This window comes from Phodopus roborovskii, unplaced genomic scaffold, assembly GCF_943737965.1.
Source record: "Phodopus roborovskii unplaced genomic scaffold, PHOROB, whole genome shotgun sequence".
In the NCBI taxonomy this organism is placed as follows: domain Eukaryota; kingdom Metazoa; phylum Chordata; class Mammalia; order Rodentia; family Cricetidae; genus Phodopus; species Phodopus roborovskii.
In genome coordinates this window covers 10,499,937-10,521,568 of record NW_026126546.1, presented here as the reverse complement: position 1 = coordinate 10,521,568, position 21,632 = coordinate 10,499,937, and the positions used below count along the sequence as shown (strand labels likewise).

General features: G+C 49.3%; 1 protein-coding gene across 1 annotated transcript in view; it reads left to right on the top strand.

Moving 5' to 3' along the window:
* Positions 1–21,632, top strand: part of Osbp2 (oxysterol binding protein 2) — a 139,020-nt gene that overhangs the window by 14,074 nt on the left and 103,314 nt on the right. The window contains exon 2 of the mRNA XM_051200438.1: positions 17,975–18,183. Coding sequence (XP_051056395.1) covers positions 17,975–18,183 — 209 coding nt within the window. The remainder of the gene's footprint in view (positions 1–17,974; positions 18,184–21,632) is intronic.

Here is a 21,632-nt window from a genome sequence, read left to right as displayed (position 1 = left end):
GGGGCCCCTGTGTCCATTCTGGCCACCATGCCCACCTTGCATGTAAGTGGGTGCTGGCAGGATCTGAACTCTGGCCCAGGCGCTGTGCAGCAGGAACTTTACCACCCCCCAATCTTTCTTCATGAGATCCCCCCTCCCACTTTTTGAAGTGCTGGGAACCAAATCCAGGGCCATTCATTTGATTGGCAACTTTTCTCCAGTCCGCCACATCTGTACCCTTTCTGAGAACTACATGCGGCGGCAGCCTGTGAGAAGCTGGGTGACGTTAGAGGTAGACTCTGGAGCTTAGCGACTTCCTTTTGTCTCCTGTTCATCTGCGTATATAACCATGGCTTGCCATAAGCCTCATGTCTGTCTGTCCAGCATCAATGTGCTGTGAACCTTTTCCTCTACCACCACACTCCAGTGACAATGGACTCTGTATGCACCCCAACAACACAGTAGACAGAAGAGACTGAACCCTCAGCTTGCTGTGTTCCCTGATCGGACAGCTTTACCTCCACAGACTACTGGAGATGATTTAAACTCACATTTATAGCAGCGATGTCTTAGTCTATGCTCTGCAACCAACATGTGTTGTGTCTTTAGAAATAGAGTCTTACTGTCTACTTATGGGGGAAATCAAGGGCAGTGGCGACATCCTGTGTTGTTTTGGGGGCCTCCCTGCCCTATAACTCACAGGGGAATATGTTACATCTGGCACTGAGACTCATTTAAATTTTAAGATTTATCTACTTTGGTTTTATATGTATTAGTGTTTCCCCTGCATGTGTGGCTGTGCACCATGTGCCCACAGAAGCCAGAAGAGGGTATCTGATCCTCTGGAACCCCGTGGGCACTGGGAATTGAACCTGGGCCCTCTGCAAGAGCAACAAGTGATCTTAACCTCTGAGCCATCTCTTCAGCCACAGATTTTCTTTAATAGCCCATGTTTTGTGCCTATGCAGGATATCTTTGTTCAAAGCCCTCAATCAGAGGCAGGGAGAAGGGGAGAGGCCTAGAGCTTTCTTTGTTAGACCAGGCTAGCCTCAGATTCGTAGAGCGCTTCCTGCCTCTGCCTCCCAGACGCTGAGACCAAAGGTGCACATTGCCATACCTATCTTAAATTATATTGTTAATTTTCTTCAAAGCATTGTGTTTCCATAAGACTTTTTTTATAATCCTTAGTTTTGGGTTAACACACATCTCCTCCTCTTCCTCTTCCCTTCATCCTTCTCCCCTCCCTGTGTGGATCTTCCTACCCCAGTGTAACCCTCCCTACTTTCATTCTACCCATATCCTACCCTCCTCCTCTCTTAGGGCACCTCCCCCAGGACCCCTTTCTAGCTTCCAACCACATGTGCTCCAAGCCACCTCACGTCGTTAGCCACACACCGCACAGATGTGTCACCAGCCTTGGGAAGCTGATGAGATTTTCTAGGTCCGTGGTATGGGCCATGGCAAGGTACACAGGAATGTTTTGGTAGGAAAGTTTTGTTGTTGTTGTTGTTTTTCATTGTGTCTGTACTGCAGACCAAACCCAGAGCTTCTTGCATACTAGGCACCCACTGTTCCCTTGAGCTATACCTCTTTCCTGGAAGAGATCTTGGAAGTCATCAAACCAACCGATGCTCGTTGGCTTCTGAGCCCCATGGACACCAGGGAAGCCCAGTGTTCCTCCGCAGTGCGCATGTTAGAACAGTCAGTGTGTTGAACGGATCCAGGAACCTGTCCCAGGGTGTTGCTCTCCTGTCACAAGGCTGGACCTGTCGTCTTCAGAGAGGCTGCTTCAGTGTCCTTGTGAATGATCCATTGCCTCGTACGGATAAGTCACCTCCAAATCTAGAAGCTGCAGACAAACAGCATTGTTTACCATTCCCTGCGAGTCAGACATTCACGGTTCGGGGAGCACTTGGCGGCCTCTGGCATGGGTGGTCATAAGGCTGCTTCACCCAGGCTCGCCTGGGGCTTCAGGCTCCACACTTTTTAAAAACGTAATTTCTTTATTGAATCTTTGGGAATTTCACATCATGCACCCCAATTCTGCCTTCTTCCCAGTCTCTCCCCTTGCCCCTGCAGCATCTCCCAAAAGACAAGAAAACTAAACCAAAACAAGCCAGTGAACAAACAAAAACAAGAAGAACACAACAAAACCCCCTCTTTGCTCCTCCATCTTTCCTGCCTCTCTAAAACTTCGTCGTTGGTCCTGGTGGCATTGGGAGCCTCGGTGTGTCACAGGGTACACCCTTTTGTCCAATGGGCTTTTCTTGGAAATGTCATTGCGGTGAGTCGCTGGTCTGGTTCAAGGTCTCTGGTTTCTTGTACACCATCAACACTGGGTCTTCACTGAAATTCCTCTCGGCTACACTGTGCTCCCCTCCTCCAGTCATGGAGATCATGTATGTTCTACAGACCAGAAGTCCCTGCACGCACCCCAGCAGGTCCTAGATGGGGTAGATGTTAGAGAGGGTCAACCCAAGGACCCGCTGTGGCTCTCGGCAGTAGTTGAGCAGGTCAGTCTAGGCCACCGGGGCTGCTCCCCTGGGTGAGGGACAGACGGACAGAGCTCTCCTATGCCCATGCCAGTGGTTCTCCTCCTGTGGTGAGGCTTGGGGCCTCCCGAGCGCAGGAGGTGGGAACAGATCTCCCGAGGGCTTGCCGCAGTGTCCATCGAGGGGCAGGACCAGCTATCCCAGGGTTAGTGAATTATGGGGCTGCCTCAGCATGGCCTTCTGATTTTATATGACCCCTTGAGGGGACATGGGTCAAAGATATCAGCACAGACCAGGACCCAGATATGGCCCTTGGGCAGCAGCTTGGGCCAGGATGACATCCTAGCTCTGAGTAGGAGCACAGGCCACTCAGATCAGGGTGGCTCTGGTGGTGGCACAGCTCTCAGACACCAAGGCCACAGGTTGCAGCCTTGACCTCAAGCTTCTGTGTAAACTTTGGTGGCGACGCAGGTCTCAGACTTCAACACAGATCCCAGCTGTTGTAGGACCGCGGACCCAGTCTGGCCCTTGGAGGGGGTTCCACTTCTAAAAGCAGTGAACTTACATGGCTGGCAGAGAGTGTGGGTGGCAGGCAGGAGGCCTCTGGCTCTTGTCCTGTAGTCTCCAAAGGGCTGCTTGAGTCCGTACAATATGACCACCAGCTTTCCTAGGGCAAGGGCACACTCAAGAGCAAGACAGGAGGAGCTTACCCAGTGTGTGAGTGCCCTCCGGCTCACACCAGGGGCCTTCCTCAAGGCTCCGGGAGAAAGGAAGACGCCATGCCTCCACAGTCTCCTCCTCCTCGGCTGAGCTGAGAAGAGCCCCCCCCCCCAACCCCGTGAAATCGGTACTCAGTAAACTGTCTTATGAGTGAAAGGGATGCTTCGGAGTGCCAGGGTGTTGCTAGAAATGAACGCCTGCCTTGTGAGAGCCTAACCACCACCCTCAGTCCCCTTAGCTGCCACAATCTGGGAGACAGAGTTGAAGGATGATGCAGGCACAGTTGAGGCTTCTCGGGGGAGTGGCCAGACTGTGCTCTGTCCTGTTGCTTCCAGGGATCTTGTCATGGGGAGGCCCTTCTCTGTGACAGGCGATCCCGTTCCTCCCTCAAGCAGTCCACATGATGGAGGGAGGTGGGAGTTCACACAGGTGTTCAGTGTCGTGGGAACAACATAGTGGCCTCCCCAGAGCCTTGTTCATCGCTCTAGACGCAGGGCCGAGCCTGGGCCCGGGCAGCCCTCAGAAATGCCATGCCGACTGGGTGCATATGGTTTCAAGCGCACCCTGCGCCTGCCCATCCTCGCGGTGGGGCCTTTGGTTTGACACTTCTGTGTTTTGACAGTTTAACTGTCATTTGTGCTTGATTAAAAGCCCGATGGGAGTCACCTTTACATGAGATTATTAATGTCAGTGCCTGCGGTACTAGAGGCCATGGGTGTGTATAAATTCCTGGATAAATTATCCATAAACTCGGGCTGTAATCTGTACATTTAAATGTGATCGACCTTGGTGTGTTAAATTTAGAATCAAGCATTTCCTTGATTGATCTCTGTGTGTGCCCCCTCCCCACCTGCCCACAACAGGGTTTCTCTGTGTGGCCCTGGCTGTCCTGGAACTCACTCTGTAGACCAGGCTGGCCTCAAACTCAGAGACCCACCTGCCTCTGCCTCCTGAGTGCCGGGATTACAGGTGTGCACCATTGCCTCCTGACCTTGATTGATCCCTGATTTGTGGCATCTCCACCCTTCTTTGGCTGGGTAACTGATTTTTTCCTCCACACTTTTGCTTAGTATAGTATCTTCTCTGGTCTGTTTTCACACTGCTCGAGTCTTACACGAAAGGACACAAGAAAGAGCGGAGAGAGCTTCAGGGCAGCCTGGAAGTGGTGGCAGCCGAAGCCAGGGTTTTATGATAACTTAAAAAAGAAAGTCTGTTCAAGTATCCTGAAATGTTCCGTGTAGGAGAGCCCAGAGTCACAGGCCCACGGCTGCGCTCAAAATAGAGCCAGCCCCGTGCCCTGGGGACCTTGCTGTCGCCTTATTTCTTACCCTTAGATGCTAGTGCGCAGTCTCATCCCTGAGCCTGGGACTCGGAGGTCCCCATTGTCACCAAGCCACCCAGTACCACTCTTCTTCCTGCAGGGAGGTTTAAAATATTAAAGTTACTTTTGATTATGGAGATAAAAGTGGATATGTTATATAATGGATGCCTGTTTCCATCACTTACCAACAGCAGGCCTCACTCGTGGTTCCGAGCTGTGGCATCCATGCCCCGTGTGATTTGAAGCAAATCTCGGACATCTTTACTTTTCCTTATGTCTCTGTTATTTTTTATTTTAAATTACATTTATTTATTTTGGGGGTTGGGGTACACTTAGGGGTCAGATGAAAACTTTTGGGAGTGGGCTTTCTCCTTCCATCTTTGTTCCAAGCATTAAATTCAGGTCAGGAGGCTCCATGGAAGGCATTTTTACTTCCTGAGCCGTCCTTACCAGCCGTGTGTGTGTGTGTGTGTGTGTGTGTGTGTGTGTGTGTGTGTGGTGTATGCATGAATTTTATATTTAACACATAACAATAATTCTGAAATGTCACCACATATCCCATTAATATTAAAATTTCACCATGGGTTTTAATTTTTACTCTTCCCACTTTTGTGTGTGCATGTGTGTATGTGTGCGTGTGCATGTGTGCGTGTGCATGTGTGGGTATATGCACATTTGCATGTGTGTGTCACATGTGTATTTGTGGATGTTCATGCACATGTGTGCAACAGCTGATGTCAGGAGCCAGCTCTGGTCTCTCTTCTACCGTATAACTTGAGCATGGCCTCTTGACCAAACCCAGAGCTCAATCTTCCATATTGGCATACATGATAAATACATGTTAAACAGTGTCTGCACCGCCCACCTCGAGGGTAGTGTGAGGACCAAGAGTCATGTTGGTGTCAGTCCCCGTGGAAATGGAGGCACTGTGTGGATGTTAGTTACACTGATGAAATGCTGTGCCTTATACGTTGCTGTCCGTCACAACCGGGGTACTAATTTCACATGGTGAGCTTCAGGAGCAGGAGACTGTTTTGCAAGGCTCCTTTTATACTGTCATTAAAAGATGCATGAATTGAGGATGTCCTTGTAGCTGGGGCTCTTATTTAGCGTTTCCCAAGGGAGACTTTAGATGACAAAAAATGAGGCCAGGCAAAATGAACTGGGTCAGGTCTCACAGTGTCCCTCCCCTTTCTGGAGCAAGCTTAAGTGGAGGCTTCACTTTGCTGGCACCATGTGGCAATTACAGAGCTGATGACCAGGCTACTCATGGCTCTGGGGAATATACATGCAGGCTGTGGGGAGGCAGGTCTGTGGATCCCAGTGAGACAAGCTGACAGGTTCTGTCCTTGTGTATGAGGACAGGGAAGAACATTCTTGCCGTGTGTGTGTGTGTGTGTGTGTGTGTGTGTGTGTGTGTGTGAATGGAAGCATGCATGCAGATATCATAACACAGAATCTCAGGAATCAGTTTTCATCTTCTGTGATGAAATCCAGGGATCCAATTCCAGCCGCCAGGTCAGCGTGGTAAATGCCTTTAACCCACTGAGCTATCTCACTGACTCTGGCTTTTGGCCACTTTTAAATCGGGACCTTAAAAAAGCTTCTTTCCAGTATAGAGGTTCCTCAAAAATGGAAGAAAAATGATTATTTATCCAAAAGAATTGAAGTTAGGACCTCAAAATGATGTCAGGACTCCCCTGTTCAACAATATTCACAGTAGCCAGAACACAGGAAGTAACGCCTGTCCGTCAGCAGACGAAGGGTTAAAAGGAGGGTGTACACATATGATGGATTATCATTCAGCCTCACAAAGGCAGGGAACCCTGACATTTGTGACAGCCGTAGCTAACCCTGGAGTGAAACAAACCAGTTACAGGAAGACATGCACTGCATAACTCCACTGAGGTAGTAAAACTAACTGAAGCAAAGATGGTAACTTTGGTTGCTGGGGACTGGGGGACAGTCATTAATCAACAGGTTTAAAATCTCAGGCTTGGGAGAATGAGTGCTGGACGCCTGCTGCACAGCCCTGCTGGGCGGTGATAATGCTGTGCTATGCCCCGAGGATAGAGCCCATGTTAGGTCCTCATATTAAACATTTCAATGGCGTGGCTGGAGAGGTGGCTCAGCAGTTAAGAGCACTGACTGCTCTTCCAGAGGACCTGGGTTCCGTTAGCAGCACCCACATGGTGGTTCACAACCATCCATGACTCCAGTTCCAGAGACCCCAACACCTTCGTCAGGCCTCTGTAGGCATAAGGCATACACATGGAGAACAGACATAGATTCGTGTACACACACGTGCGTGCGCTCACACACACACACACACACACACACACACACACACACACACACACCGTTAAAACCTTGAAGTGGGAGATTTGCCTCTTACTGATTTTATTCCTCCATTCCTTTTATTTTCTTTTTGTGAGACAGGGCTTCAAGTAGCCCAGGCTAGGCTGGAACTCCTGCAACTCTGAACTCCACCAGCCCCTCCTGCCTTTGCCGGCTCCTGTTTCTCTTTCTTTTCTTTTTTGTCTCAAGTCCTTGGCATCCTTTGTTTGATCCGCTCATTGTAACTGTGCCCCTCAGCTGGTGGCCTCTGTTTCCCAAGCATATTTTTGTCTCTAGCTTGAGATTAAGACACCTCTGCAAATGTGTTGGTCTGTACCTGCCTGCCAGGTGGCCAAGATGTAGAACAGCAAGCACTGGGCCTTTTGAGGCTGTGTGCTGTTAGTTACCTTTCAGCCTGGCCGCAGAACTTGGCAGTATTATCCACATGGCACAGGTTTTGTGTGCATGAAAGCTGCAAATGTTGGGTGTCTTAGAGCTGTGCCACGCTTCCAGAGAGACTCTGAGGACAGGCAGTGCATGCTAGGGTTCGATTCCATGGGACAAGCCACCGAGGGGCGTTTTGTGAAGCTGTGAGGATGATGCCTAAGTTGTGATGATAGAACCATGGATGTCTACCGAGCAAAGCCACAGACACAGGATGGAGTTGACCCAAGAGTGAGGCTGTGTGTGTCACACGCAGCAGAGCAGGAAAGGGAGGGCTACCCAAACCCTTTGGAGCCCAGATGATCCTACCCTGAAGATGCCAGGCATAGTGCTGCAGAATCAAGGGGTTCAGCCTGGCTTTAGGGTGTTCGCTCCTGCCGTGTCCCCATTCTTCCCCTCTGGAGCGGGACTGTTCATCCTGCACCACTGGGCAGGTATGTCACTCGCATTTGATTTTTATAGGATGCTGCGAACCTCAGATGAGTCCTCTAAATGTGTTGCAATTGCTAGGTTGTGAGGACTTTTGAAGTTGGACTGATTGTATTTTGTATTATGGGATGGCAGTGAGTCTTTGGGGGAAAGGAGGGATGCTGTGGTTTAAAAGTGGTTTGCTTGAACGTCAAGTTGACAGGGGATAGAGGTGTGATGGTTAGGATTGTCAGCTGGGCAGGATGGAGGGTCACTGAGGAGACGTGACAGAGTACCGTGAGTAGGTCAGTTGAGGCAGGAAGGCTCACCCTAAAAGTGGGCAGCACCGGTCAGTGGACTGGGGTCCTGGGCTGAGGAAGAAGGAGGAAAGCAGCAGGTCATGAGGGTGACTGCCCTTTGCTTGCAGATACAGTGTGACAGCTGCCTTGGGCTCCTGCTGCCCCCATGCCCTCAAACGGAGCCAAAGCCAAGCCTCTCCCCTCCGCTGCTCTCGCCAAGCACTGGCACTGTGCTCGCCTTACCTGCTGAGAGTTTACAAGGTGCTTTTTTTTTTTTTTTTTTTAATTGAAGTGTAACATGTAGGCTGTGAAATAGGTAAAGTATAAAGCTTTACTTTATACTCAATTAATTTTCATAAGTGGAGGCCCCCTTAGTTCTGAACTCATTTCCCTTTGTTTAGTTATCTTTTAAATACTACATATACAATATATGTTTGGGGAGGTTTCTTCTTCTTGCCAGTTCTGGGGATTGAACCTGGGGTCTTGCACATGCTAGACAAAAGCTCTACCACTGAGCCACACCCCTAGATACTTTATTTTTAAAAGACTTTCATACTAACTCATTACTGGATAGATCAAACTTTTTGGATTAAAGAAAAGCATATGGGTGTTTGCCTGCATGTATGTTTTTTATACCATGTATGTACCTAGTACCTGAGGAGGCTGAAGGAATTGGATCTCTTGGATTCAGAGTTACAGACAGTTGCGAGTCTTCACGTGGGAGCTGGGAACCCACCCAATGCTATCTGTAAGGACAGCAAGTGCTCTTAACTGCCAGGCCATCTTTCTAGCCCCTAAAAACAATGCTTGCTTAGTTAACCAATATTATTAGTTGTAAGGAGTACGGTTTTTCTTCCCGCCGCCGCGCCAGCCCCAAATAACGCACAGAGACTCTGTATTTGATATTATGCTGTTGGCCAGGTGCTAGTTTCTTATCGGCTAGCTCTGTCTTAATTATTAACCCATTTCTATGTATTTCCACGTGGTCTTACGGAGAGCGGAGGAATGGCGGTTCTGGTCTCTCCAGTCTCTCCATCTTGACTCCTCCTTACTACTTCCTATTTCCTCCTTGTCTCCTAGTCCCTCCTATCTTCCTTTCCTATTGGCCAACAGTGCTTTATTATTAACCAGTATGAGAAACATATATACATAATGGCATCTCCCATCAATTAGTATTTATTCATTTTTTTGGACACTGCCGATCAAACCCAGGATTTCACATAAGCTGGGCAAATGCTTTACCTTTTTCTTCTTACTTTAACAGTAGTGTGCAGTCTGTGAACCTACCTCCTTACAGGATAGAATGCTCCTTGAGGCCCATGTGTTTTCTAGCATATTTCCTTTCTGTAGGTGCATTCAGGATGACATTGCTGAATCGCAACTTGGCAGGCTGAATGGGAATTAACCAAATGAGTCACAGCTCCCTCCAGCCAGCACAGAAAGAAGAACATATGTCAGGATGTCACAGTCTGGATTTGAATTGGCTACTTGTCGATTTTCTTCTCTTGCCCTGGACTTGTGAAGTTAGACACTGTTGGGAGCTGCAGCACAAGGCTGTATGCAAGAGGGGCTACTTCATAACCAGCTGTAGACGCCTTGGTTAGTGTGTCTGCCTGCCACATGGACTTTTCTAGAAGATGCACAAGGAGGGAACATGCTATTGAGCAGCCCACCAAGGGAGAGCTTTGTGTCTTGTTCCCTTTTGTCTCCTGGTCCACTGCGACATTTCATAAATGGAAGAACTTGGTGTGGATTAGGGCATCACCCAAGAGGCACAAAGGGTTGGCTGAAGAACGCTTAGGAGTCTGAGCCGTTTGCCTGTCCAGTACAACCTCATCTCATGCTGCTCAGGTATCTTCCCCATTGTCTCAGCTCTATCAGACCACAGGGGCTTCCGTTTTCCCGAGAGAACTAAGGACCGCCATCCCTTCCGTAGGAAGTAAAAACAGTCCTGCGGTGATACAGGCCACTTCCTCTTGGTGGCCAGTTTCCTGGAAGTCAGAAAGGAAGAAGTTTGAGGAGGAAGCATTTCCATGGTGATGGTGGCACAGCCGTTTGTTCATCCTCGCAATCTTCCTCCGTACCCATTGTAGAACCAACCTGCTCTGCCAGCGCTTCAGGTGCTCAGTGAGGTGTCCTGTCATGACCAGCCATTGAAGTATTTAGAGAACCCCTAGCAGTAAAGCGACTTCCTTGTTGGTCACTGGTGCAAGCTGTGAAAAGTGGTCAGGTGGAAGCTCAGCTCTGGCTCGGTGGAGCCCTTATTGTGTCCTATGATGTCTGGCCTTGGAAATAAAACCACTCACCCACGAGGGTGCAAGAATCTGGAGGTGTGCAGTGGAAACCCTGTGTCTTAGCTGTTTGTTTGGGTTCGGTGACAAAAGCAACTTAGAGGGGAAAGGTTCCGTTTGGCCTAGATCTGAGGGAGTCTTCACGCCAGGGAAGGTGCGGCAGCAAGAGTGGGAGGCAGCGTGGCACATGACATCTGTAGCCAGGAAGCAGACTGAGATGAACGCCGCAGGCGTTTGATTCTGGGTACTGTCAAGTTTACAGTCATCATACCCATCACTCCCTGTTAGGGGTTACGGTGTGACCCAAGGAAAGACAGCCTGGACAGGACACTCAGGAAGGAGCCGAGGAGATAGCAAAAGCTCTTTGAGGTAGCAGAGAAGGTCTGTGTCCCTCACACATAGACAAAGCTGTAAGCGTTACACTTTGCATATGAAATATCCCACAGGCTTATGTTTGAACGTGGACTTGACTCCAGAGAGTGGCACTGTTTTGGGGATGGGACCTAACCAGAGGAAGTAGGTCACTGGAGGAGGGACTTTGACATCCTTACCGGGTCCCTGAGTCCTCTCCCTTTTGCTGCTTCTGGCTGTCAGGAAGTAAGCTGTTCTGTCCAGTCACACCCTCCCCGCAATGGTGGACCAACACCTCTGAAACCACCGGCAGAAATGAATCCTTCCTCTCCACTTGTTTAGTTACGTGAAGGGGAAATACCTAAAGAGGAAAGTGTTGTTAGACAAGTGTGGAGTGGAGCTCCTGTGACTAACCCTGGCCGAGTGGAGAAGCAAAGGGAACTGAGGGTACTGTGAGCAGAGTTTAATGAATAACTGTGGGGGCTTGGAACACCAGGGCACCCACAGAAAGGTGCACAGTGATGGTCATGCAAGCGAGGTTCCAGATGGCAATGAGAATTCCAGTGGGAATGAGACCTGAAGCCATTCATGTTTCAGTCTTGCAAATAATTTATCTCTCGGCCATGTCCTGAAACCTGGAGTAAAGCTAAATTTATAACGGAATAAAAAACTTCAAGTCAGGATAGCCTTCAGGCCACGGTATGGTTATTGTCGGCTGCTTTTAGCCAAGCTTACAGTGAGAATCAGGATCAGAAAGCAGGATGGAAAGGTTGGGAAAACGTTCAGTTCATCCAGAAAAGGAGCACATTTTATATAGACAAGGGAGGAAGGCAGGCTTGGTAGTTCAGATTTGTGTCATTAAAAGGAAAGCAAGCATCTTGCACTGGAACAACCAGAAAGATGCGTTCAGATTCCCCGTGGTTCTATAGGATATTATGTCTGCCCTGCTGTGTTTTGGTCTTGCTTTGTTCTTAGTTGTATTTCTTGTGCCCTGATTTCATCCCTTGGAATGGGTTTGCTTCCTCTGCACAGGTTATCTTGACATTTTACAAAGCCACACAGCTAAGAGTTTGTCTTTGTCTCAGAGAAGACTTTGAACGTAGACTCCTGAATACTATGGGAGAATCGGAGAGAGATTAAATGCATTTTGCATTATGAGATGCTCAATGAACCTTGGGAACTGGGGTGGAATGTTGTGGTTTAAGTATGAAATGCCCCCATAGGCCTACGTTTTGAATGCTTGGTCCTGGCTGGTGGTGCTATTTTGGGGGTCCCACTTAACTGGAGGAAGTGGGTAACGGGGCACACCTTGAAGGATCCATCAGATCTCTAGATCCCAGCCCTTCCCTGCTTGCGAATGCCCTGCTCTCTGAAGCCATCTTCCGTGATGGACTGACAGTTCTAAAGCAACGAATAACAGGTGTTTCCCTTCTGTCAAGTTTATCTTGGCTATGCCGACAACTCCAAGAGCAGTAACTATTACACTAACCTCAGGTGGTCGCCATGGCTCAGAAAAGGCTTCAGAGCTCCAGCAGCTGCTGTCTTGGCAAGGTCATTGCTGACAGTTGTTTGGCTTTGAGTCACCAAAGGGTACAGTAGATTGTCTCATGGTTATGTCACCTGCTGATACTGTCTGTTTGCTCTGAGTTTATCAGATAGTGAACTGAAACCTTGACAGAAACTGCCTGTTAAAGGTGCACAGCTCCCTTATCATGAGTGTTGCTTATAGCTGAAAGTTTCTCACCCGCCAGTTCCCAAGTAACCACTCTGAGGCTTAATATTAATTACAAACTGTGTAACCTATTAGCTCAGGCTTATTACTGACTAGCTCTTATAACTTAAATTAAACCATTTCTATTATTCTATGTTTTACCACAAGGCTTGAGGCTTGTTACCTCACATCTTGCTCCTTGGGCGGCTGCAGGTGTCTCCCAGACTCTGCCTCCTTTCTCTCCACATCTGTTTGGACTTCCCACCTGGCTCTATTCTGCCTGGCCATTGGCCAACTCAGCTTCTTTATAACCAGTAGTAATAATACATAGTCAGTGCATAGGTAGGAGCATTCTGCATCAGTTGCTGAGTGTTCTGATGTGACTGGTGGCCGTGCCATGGCCTGTGGAAACCAGGCCACTGCAGCTGCCCAGTGTTGGTAAGAATGACAGCTCTTGGCTATCTCACCCCTCCATGAACCCTCAGTGAAAGGGAGGGAAGTCGTCAAGAGGCTTGCCAGTTCCAGCCAGCTGAGTAGAGCATTATTTCAGTGTCTGGACTTTTGAGAGACTCTGGAATGTCTGTCCTTAACATCACCTCAACCAGGATTCTTTTCTTTTTTGGAGACGGGGTTTCTCTGTGACTTTGGGAGCTGTCCTGGAACTAGCTCTTGTAGACCTCATCCAGGATTTTGAGAATGTATTTATTGTTTGTCAGAGGCCAAGTCTCATGTAGCTCAGAATGGCCCCAAACTCATGGTGTAGCCTAGACATGCTGTGAACAAATCTGCCCAGGCCTCCCAAATGCTAGGATTACAGCTGTGTGTCAGCACACCCAGCCTTCAACCACGAGCCTTTAGGTCTTTAAAAATTACATTTATTTAGTGTGTGTGTTCGTCTGCCTGCCTGCCTGCCTACCTGCCTGTCTGTCTGTCTTTCTCTCTCCCTGTCCCTCTGTGTGTGTCTTCTATGGAATTCTTGGAGGACAATTTGCAGGAGTCACTTCTCTCCTTCTAACATGTAGGTGTTGGGGATTGAACTCAGGTCTTCAGGCTTAGCAGTAGAAGCCTTCATCAATGAGACATCTTATGGCTCTCAACCAGAAATTTTAAGAGAGAAACAAAGCATTTTATAAACACCACGGGCAGGAGCAGCACCCCAAATAGCAATCTGAGTTTTAGGGTGTGTCCCTGAACTCTAGGCTTTTTTCAGGACTGCATTTGAGTCCTCTGAGATGGAAACAAAACAAATGTGATAAACAGGATAAAAATAAACCCTTGCTGCTGGCACAGAATGGACTGAGCGTGAAGCATCTAGACTGAAGAAGAGGAGAGCCGGACTCCAAGGCCAGGAATGTCACTGGGCTACGACACTGAAAGGCCGTTAGCCCCAGGTTCATGCAGCCCTCTAATGATTTCTTCCAAACAGTGCAAATAAAAAATAAAACAAAAACAAAAAACAAAACAAAACAAAAAAACCAAAAAACCAAAAAAGCAAAACAAAACAAACAAACAAACAAACAAAAAAAAAAAACCAAAAAACTGAAGACCTTGATTTAAAAGAAAGCATTTATTGCGAGTTAAGATTCAGTTTATTTGGGTGCTAGGTAACTACAAAAGCTAATCTGCCCTCTTTTCACTTCATCAGGTGGTCTTGTCATTTTAAATAAAAAAAATATTCTACTAGCATCATTATTTACACATAGTGATGGGTTTCATAATGACACTCTCAATATGTATGTAATTTATCTGGTCATATTCACCCTGTTGCCCTTCCTGCCCCTCCCTCCTGCCCATCTCCCTCCTCTCTTCAACCAGATTCTTCTACCCTCAGGTCTGTTTCTGTTTGTGTCGGTGGCTCCAGGAGTTCAACTGGAGCCGCTCACATGGGAGATGAGGGGTTATTTTCAGGAGTGTCAGCCGCTCACCAAAGCTAGGACAACAACAAGATAAGGTTATCACCCAGGTGCCCGGCTTTATTTGACCAGGGTCCTTTTCCTCTATTTTAGAATGCAGTCAAGAATTCCATACTGTATTTAGCGATTCTCTATGTGCATGTATTAGCTGGTTCTCTAGAGGAACAGGACTGATAGCATACGAATATATCTACAAAGGCAGGATCTAAGAGGTAGTCTAACATCGTCTGTCTGTGCACTAGACACCGAGGTCCCAGTGTCTGCTCAGTCCCCAGGGCGGGATGCCTCAGTAGTCCCGACCTGGGGAGTTCCTGGAGAGGCGCTGTCTTTTCATTTCTTGTTGGGAAGCGGAAGAAGCTGGGTTCTGATGTCAGTAAAGAGTGACAGCCGCCACAGCAGCAACAGGATAGATGTACTCACCAGCAGGGTATAAAGGAGGGTAGGCAACAGCAGCATTTTCATATCTGGGCTGCAGGGAAGGTTCTGCTCACTCTGGGGAGCCCACCCCATTGATCCTTCCAGGAGTTACTTTCACAGACCACCAGAGGTGTGTGTCTTCACCGATCCCAAGCAAGCTGACAGGATTAGCCGTCACAGTCTGTAATGGTGGCTACGCTTCTTCTGATAAGTATCTCACTTCTCAAACCATTTACTCTCCAGTCCTCTGCTTGTGACTGCACAGACCGCTGGGTATTTATTACATATGCAGCAGGACGTGTGCGTGTGTGTGAGTGTGTGTGTGCGTGTGTGTGCGCGTGTGTGCGCGTGTGTATTTGTGATACTATGCCCAGTAGAACCTACAGTGTAACCCTCGTGTAACCCCCATTTCACACAATGGCCTGACTTCTTCCATCTCCCACCATGCATGAGACACTTGTGTTGGCTGTGTTTCCACAGAAACTGCTGGAGCTGTTGATCCTCTCTCTTTTCTGATATTGGGCCCATGGGCTCCCTGTTTTGACTTTGGGTATAAGAGTCTAACTCCTTAATGTGCCTGCCAGCGGCCCCATTTGGCCTTTGCCTGCTGCCCCTCTGCCCCCTGCCCCCCTTCCCTCTGCCCCCCTGCTCCCTGCCCCCTCCCCCCTGTCCCTCCCCCTCCCCCTGCTCCCTGCCCCCTCCCCCCGTCCCTCCCCCTGCCCCCCTGCTCCCTCCCCCTGTCCCTCCCCTGCCCCTCCCCCTGCCCCCTCCCCCTGCCCCCTGCCCCCTCCCCATTCCCCCTCCCCCTCCCCCTGCCCCCTGCCCCCTCCTCCCTGCCCGTTCCCCCTGCCCCTCCCCCTGCCCCTCCCCCCCTCCTGTGTTGTGATGCTGGGGCCCTTCCAGGTCTGAAAGCTGGGTGAACTCTCCTGCTCTTACAAGCTTGGTTTGTGCCCAGAACACAACTGTGTCCCTTCTCTTTCTGCACCACACCCAGAGCTGTTGGTTAGTCACTATAACATCTAACACCCAAACAGTCTCCAGCCTAAAATTAAATCCAGGAGGTTTGCGACAGACACCCCAGCTCTGCCAAGTCTGCAAATGGAGCCCCTTGCCTCTGGTGCCAGCATGGGAGAACAGGGCCTTCCTTCAAATCCACTTTCTCCAAGGGGTGTGGTCAAAGCAGAAGGGCCTTCTTCAAACAGAAGGGGATTGTTTTGTTGGGTGATGTGATGGCTATTCTAACATCAACTTGGCACAATACAGGATTACCTGGAGAAGGGCTCTGAAAATTCCCATGAAAGGGTATCTTAATTACATTCATTGCTGTGGGAAACAATCACATTAGTTATGTGGGCAGCATCATTTGCCGGGCTTTAAGTAGCATGCATGCATTTGTTAGTTGCTTTCTGCTTTTTGATGTGGGTGTGAAGTGGCCAGCTGCTTCAAACCGCTGCTGCATTGACCTCTGCACTGTGATGGACTGTACCTCGAACCCTGAGCCACAATACACCGTACGTTGTCTTCATCAGGGTGTTTTATCACAGTGAAACAGAAGATGCGAAGATGGGAGCTGGTACTGGAAGTGAGGCCGTTACTGTATGAGCCTCACCGCGTGGCTCTCGGGCCTTTGGAACTGTTTTGTAGGAGGAGTGTGGAAGAGCTTGGGCCTTTGGTTTGGAAAAGCCAGTGAATGCTGTGAGCAGAGGGAGATGGGCCGTTCTGGTGGTGCTTAGATGATAAGAGCACTGGGAGTAATGTAGATGGAGGTTTGAGAGTAAAGATCCTCCAGGGGCCATAAGTGTACTTTTGCCAGGAATCTGTTTTTATTCTGTCCATGTCTTAAGACATGGGATAAATCAACAAAGAATGGGCTACTTTGTTTGTCAGAGGAAACTTCAGGACAGAAGAGCATTTGTGCTGGAGCAGATACCAGCCGCTCTCTCTGTTAAAGATCCCAATCAGGAGAAGCCTCCTGTGCTGCACTGGGGCAATAGGGAAGGTGCCTGGGGTGGGTTTAAAGTCATTTAAATAAAGGCAGCCTAAGCTGAAGGGGTTCCCTGCTTCTCAGAAGCAGCTGCCTGAGAAAGTGTCCCCGGCATCAGTGACCTGAGCCAGTGGGAGAGCTTGTTGGCATAGTCCACGTGATTGCTGTTTATGAAGGCATGGAGGATTAAGGGGGTCATGAAGTGCAGCAGAGGGCAGGTACTCCGTGTGGTGTCCATGAAGAAAGCCCCATAGGACATCTGCCAAGGAAAACTGCTGGCATAGGCTGCAGCCCCGGCTCCTGATAGAATCTGTGTGTGCCATGGGCAGCAGAGCTGGAGCGGTGGCGCTTCTGAGACGTCCAGAGCCCGCCTGATTACATTGTGAGCCTAAATCAACCTTTCCCCTTAAACAGGCAAAGAACAAGCGCTTCCTTCTTCCATGTCCTTTACAGAGGCTGCCACCAGAACGTGGGGCCCAGGTTAGAGGTGTATCTTTTTTTACCACAAAAGATCTGGGTTAAGTGGGTCTTTCCCCATACTTAATTTAGTTAAGAAAAATGCCTCACAGGTGTACCCACCACTTGGGTTTTAATTAATTCCAGATGTAGTCAAGTTGGCAAACAACCAAGAATAGGTAAATCCACTCATGACAGTTGGGTCGCAGGTTTTAGACACAGGGCCCAGGAGGAAATAACATATGCTTCAGTCACAACTACTGTACCTCAGGTTCTGTCAGTGCCCCGGTCTTGTCACTAGCATGGGGGGTTGTTCCTTTGACACGAGGTGGCATCATGTTAGCCTTGTCATTGCCTTGAGCAACAGTGTCAGCATCTTTGTTCTGTGGCTTTCATGGTGGAAGAGGACAATACCTTTCCCAGGTTACTTCAAAGCAGAAGATACCCCTGGGTCCTCCCCTTTGAGCTCCGGGCCTCCAATCTCTGCTCTAGTGGCGGTAACTTACTCTGCTTCCAAGATTTAGTGGGAAGGACCTGGCGTGAAGCAGCAGACCTGCTCTGCCTGTTGGAATTCTTCTCCATTTCCTGGTGTCCTCGAGGGTTCGGACCATGGTGGGCATGGCACATCACAGCCTTCTACCACTCCGCGTGGTAGGAAGACATGGCCTGAATGTCCTCCTTGACCAACCCATAACAGGCTGGTTCCAATAAGGCATTCTCTCCCACTGCTGACCCCTGGGCATATCCCAGCTCTCAGGGCCTGAGATGAAGATTTACACTGAGCGTTTCTTCAGTCTGGAGCTGTGGGTTTGGGAGTCTCACCTTATTATGCCTTCTCTTGAATTCCACAGAAACCAGGGTGAAATGGCCCACACCTGCCGTGGAACCATCAACCTGGCCTCCGCACACATCGACACAGAGGACTCTTGTGGAATCTTGCTGTGCAACGGGGCAAGGACCTACCACCTCAAGGCAGGCTCAGAGGTGGACCGGCAGCAATGGATCACCGTTCTAGAGCTGGCCAAGGCCAAGGCGATCTGTGTGATGAAAACTCAGTCAGGTAGTGATCACTCAGCACAGGGGTGTGTTTGAGCGGTGTCACGGTGTCCCATTAGAGGAAGTGGGAATCGGGAAACCCAAGGGAGTCTGGTCCGATTCAGAAGGCCCAAGGCCCGTGTGGGCCCTTCCCACTTGGTCGGGAATTCCCTGGGCACTGAGGGATCTGTTCTGCCAAGGTGTTTGTGGGAGGCTGGCAGTCCTGGGGATGGAAATGTTTGCAGTGCCAAGGGCTGCGTGTGCCTCATTTTTAATAAGAATGGTTATGAGTACTTTAGTAGATGCTTCAGATATTGAGGTAATCCAGGCCCAGAAGCAGTGCTATTGGGTGGGGTCCAGGATGGTGTACCTATGCCTCAGACTTGATTTTCCCCAGTCCACATTGTGAATACCGAGGACAATTTTCCTAGCTTGGCCGGGTAGGACATCAACTTCAATGGCCCAAGTAAAGCATTTTACCTTCTTAAAAATTAATATTTAAACATACAATGTCTTACATGGTTTATCATCTAATAGTTCTAAAACCCTGTGAGTAAAACTCATATTTGACTCCTGCCCAGAGCTGCCTACCTTGGTCTCTCACTGGAGGCCATCAGAGGTGCTAGAGGTGATCACTTCACAATATGCCCCATAGGTACCCATTTAAATGGCAACACCCCACTGCCTTTCCCTGTTAGTACACAAAGCATTGCCTTTGCTTTGCAGTATGGTTTTTCATTGTGTGGAGGTACCATAGTTCATTTAACCTGTCGTCTGTGGATGAGTCATTAGGCTGTTTTCTTAAGATTTATTTATTTTATGGGTATGAATGTTTTGTCTACACATATGTCTATTCCTATTCATTGTATGTGTGTGTTTCTCTCAGCATCCAGAGGAGGGCACCAGATCCTCTGGGGCGGGAGTTATGGGCAACTGTAAGCCTTTATGTGGGTGCTAGAAATTGAGCTCCGGTCTTCTGAAAGAGCAGCAGTTGCTCTTGACTTCTGAGCCATGTCTCTAGCCTGAGGCTATTTCCTTATTCTTCTGTGATGCACAGAAGGGAGTAGCCTGCTGGTGTTTTATTTCAGCCATAAACATGTAAAGATTTGGCACAGCAGTGGAGGAGCAGCCATAGGACCCTGGGCTGGCCAGGGTACTGCCCGAGTGCATCCTGCCAGGTAATAGGAGGCTGGCCAGCATAATGCCTGAATCCTAATGCAAGGTTTTGGTTTCTGCTACATCGATGCTGGGCCCTCACTGGGGCTCCTCTTGTTATACCGTGTTACCCTGTGTTTTGGATGTTACCCTGCAGCTTTGGGTCTGCAGGTCTGGTTCCTTCATGTGCTCAGAAGATCTCAGATGGGGTGGATGTTGGGGTGAACCAACACACATCCCTGGTTCCGGGCCTGGGTAGTTGCAGGGTTGGTCAGCCCATCAATTCTCCCGTCTTCATCACCACGGTGAGCATCACCCGGCTAGTTCACCTCTTGCAGTCATGACCAAGGGGTGGGGCCAGTTCTCCTTCCTTCATGTCCTCAGGGTCAGTTCTTCCACACCTACACATTCATGGCCAGCTCTGCTGTGTTCCCCGGGCAAGGTGTAGGGGCAGCTGATGAGCGGCAGGGACAGTTAGTTCTCCCGCTCTTATGACCCCAGGGCCAGCTCTCCACCTGTCTCAGGCATCGATGGGTGCCTTCCCTTATGCTGCCACAGACAGATGAGAAATGGGGACAGCTCTCCCCCACTCACAACATCAGGGCTGGCTCACCCACACTCCGCCAATGGGGTTGGCTCTGTTGTGCTGAGCAGGTTGGGGACAGGGACAGCTCTCCTGCCTTTTTGGCCTCAGGGCCAGCTCTCCCACCTCCGGGCATGTTCTTAAGTCACAGGCTAAAAAGCAGCCACATCCTTTGCCAAAATATCATAAGATCGTTAGCCCAGCTGCTAACATTGCTCCCCTCTGAAACCTCCTGAGCTGGGCCTCCATTGTCCACATTGCTCCCAGCACGTCTGTCTCCCAGGCTCCTTCCAGGGTGGCCCATTGCTGTCCTAGTCCAAACTCCTAAGGTCTTCCTTATTCTTCCAAAAATAACATGGCCAGGCCTGTCACAGCAAAACCCCACTCCCTCACACCAACTCCCGTCTTAGTTTTCTATTGCTGTGAAGAGACCAAAGCAACCAATAGAAAAAACAGTTTTCTGGGAGCTCATGGTTTCAGGGGGTTGGAGTCCATGACCATCCATGCAGGGGACACGCCAGCAGCAGGCAGGCATGGTGCCGGAGCAGTAGCTGAGGGCTTACATCTGATCCATAGACACAAGACAGAGAGAGAGAGAGAGAGAGAGAGAGAGAGAGAGAGAGAGAGAGAGAGAGAGAAAGCGAACAAGAATGGCACAGGTTTTTGAGACCTCAAAGGCAATCCCACGGTGACACACCTCCTCCAACAAGGCCAGTCCTTCCCAGTTCCACCGACTGGAACCAAGCACTTGTTGTGCTAGGTTTGCAGAGCCCCAGACCAACCCAAGGAGCCAGACAGTTCCAATGCAAATGCAAAGGTTTATCCATATTGTTCAAGCTGGCCAGCTTGGGTCTTGCTCCATGGTGGGGGAATGAGATGCCATAAAGGGAGCTTTTAAAGGGGAAGACCATAAGGTTGAAGGTCACAAATTCCAGAGTTTCCATGGCTACTTAAGGTCATACAAAATACAGAGTAAAGCAATAACTGTATCTTTTAAGCAAGATACACTTGATTAAGATAAGACAAGGCACAGGGTTGCAGGGTCACAGGGTCACAGGGTCTGTCAGTTATCCCCTGGGCTGAGGGATCTTTACAACCGGCAGGGGACCTTTATGACCAGCAGTTAGCAGACATAGGAATGTTTGACATAAGTGGTGGACAGTCACCTCCCCTTCTCTGAGAGGGGGCTCAGGCGCCAGCCATGGCACTCCAGATTTAAGGAGTTAAATTTTCCTTTACCATTAGGAGTTCCCTTTCTCTGTATAGATTTAGGGCCCAAGTTTTTAAACATTTATTAATTTTAAGTTTTGGTCCATCACACTCAAATACATGAGCCGGTGGGGGCCATTCTCTTTCAAACCACCACAAAGGGAAACTAGAAAATACGTTAAGCTGGATGAGAATGAGAACACAGCACAGACAAATGGCTGGGGTACAGCAAGAGCAGCTCTCGGAGGTGTATGGCTGTACAGACACACATTGTCAGGCCTGTGCTGAAATGGGAGCCTCAAAGCAGGAAGAGAGCAGGCGCGAGTCACGAGAGCCAGACATGGAGATGGAGCCACCTTGACAGCTCTCAGCCCGCCCTTTAAGGTGCCAGTCAGACCCATCACAGGAAGAAACCAGGCCACACCCTGCTGCTGCTGCTGCTGCTCTCTTTCCTGGGGTTCTGGGAGCTTTTTTTTTTTTTTAATTTTGAGACAGGGTTTCTCTGTGTTGCCATGGCTGTCCTGCTT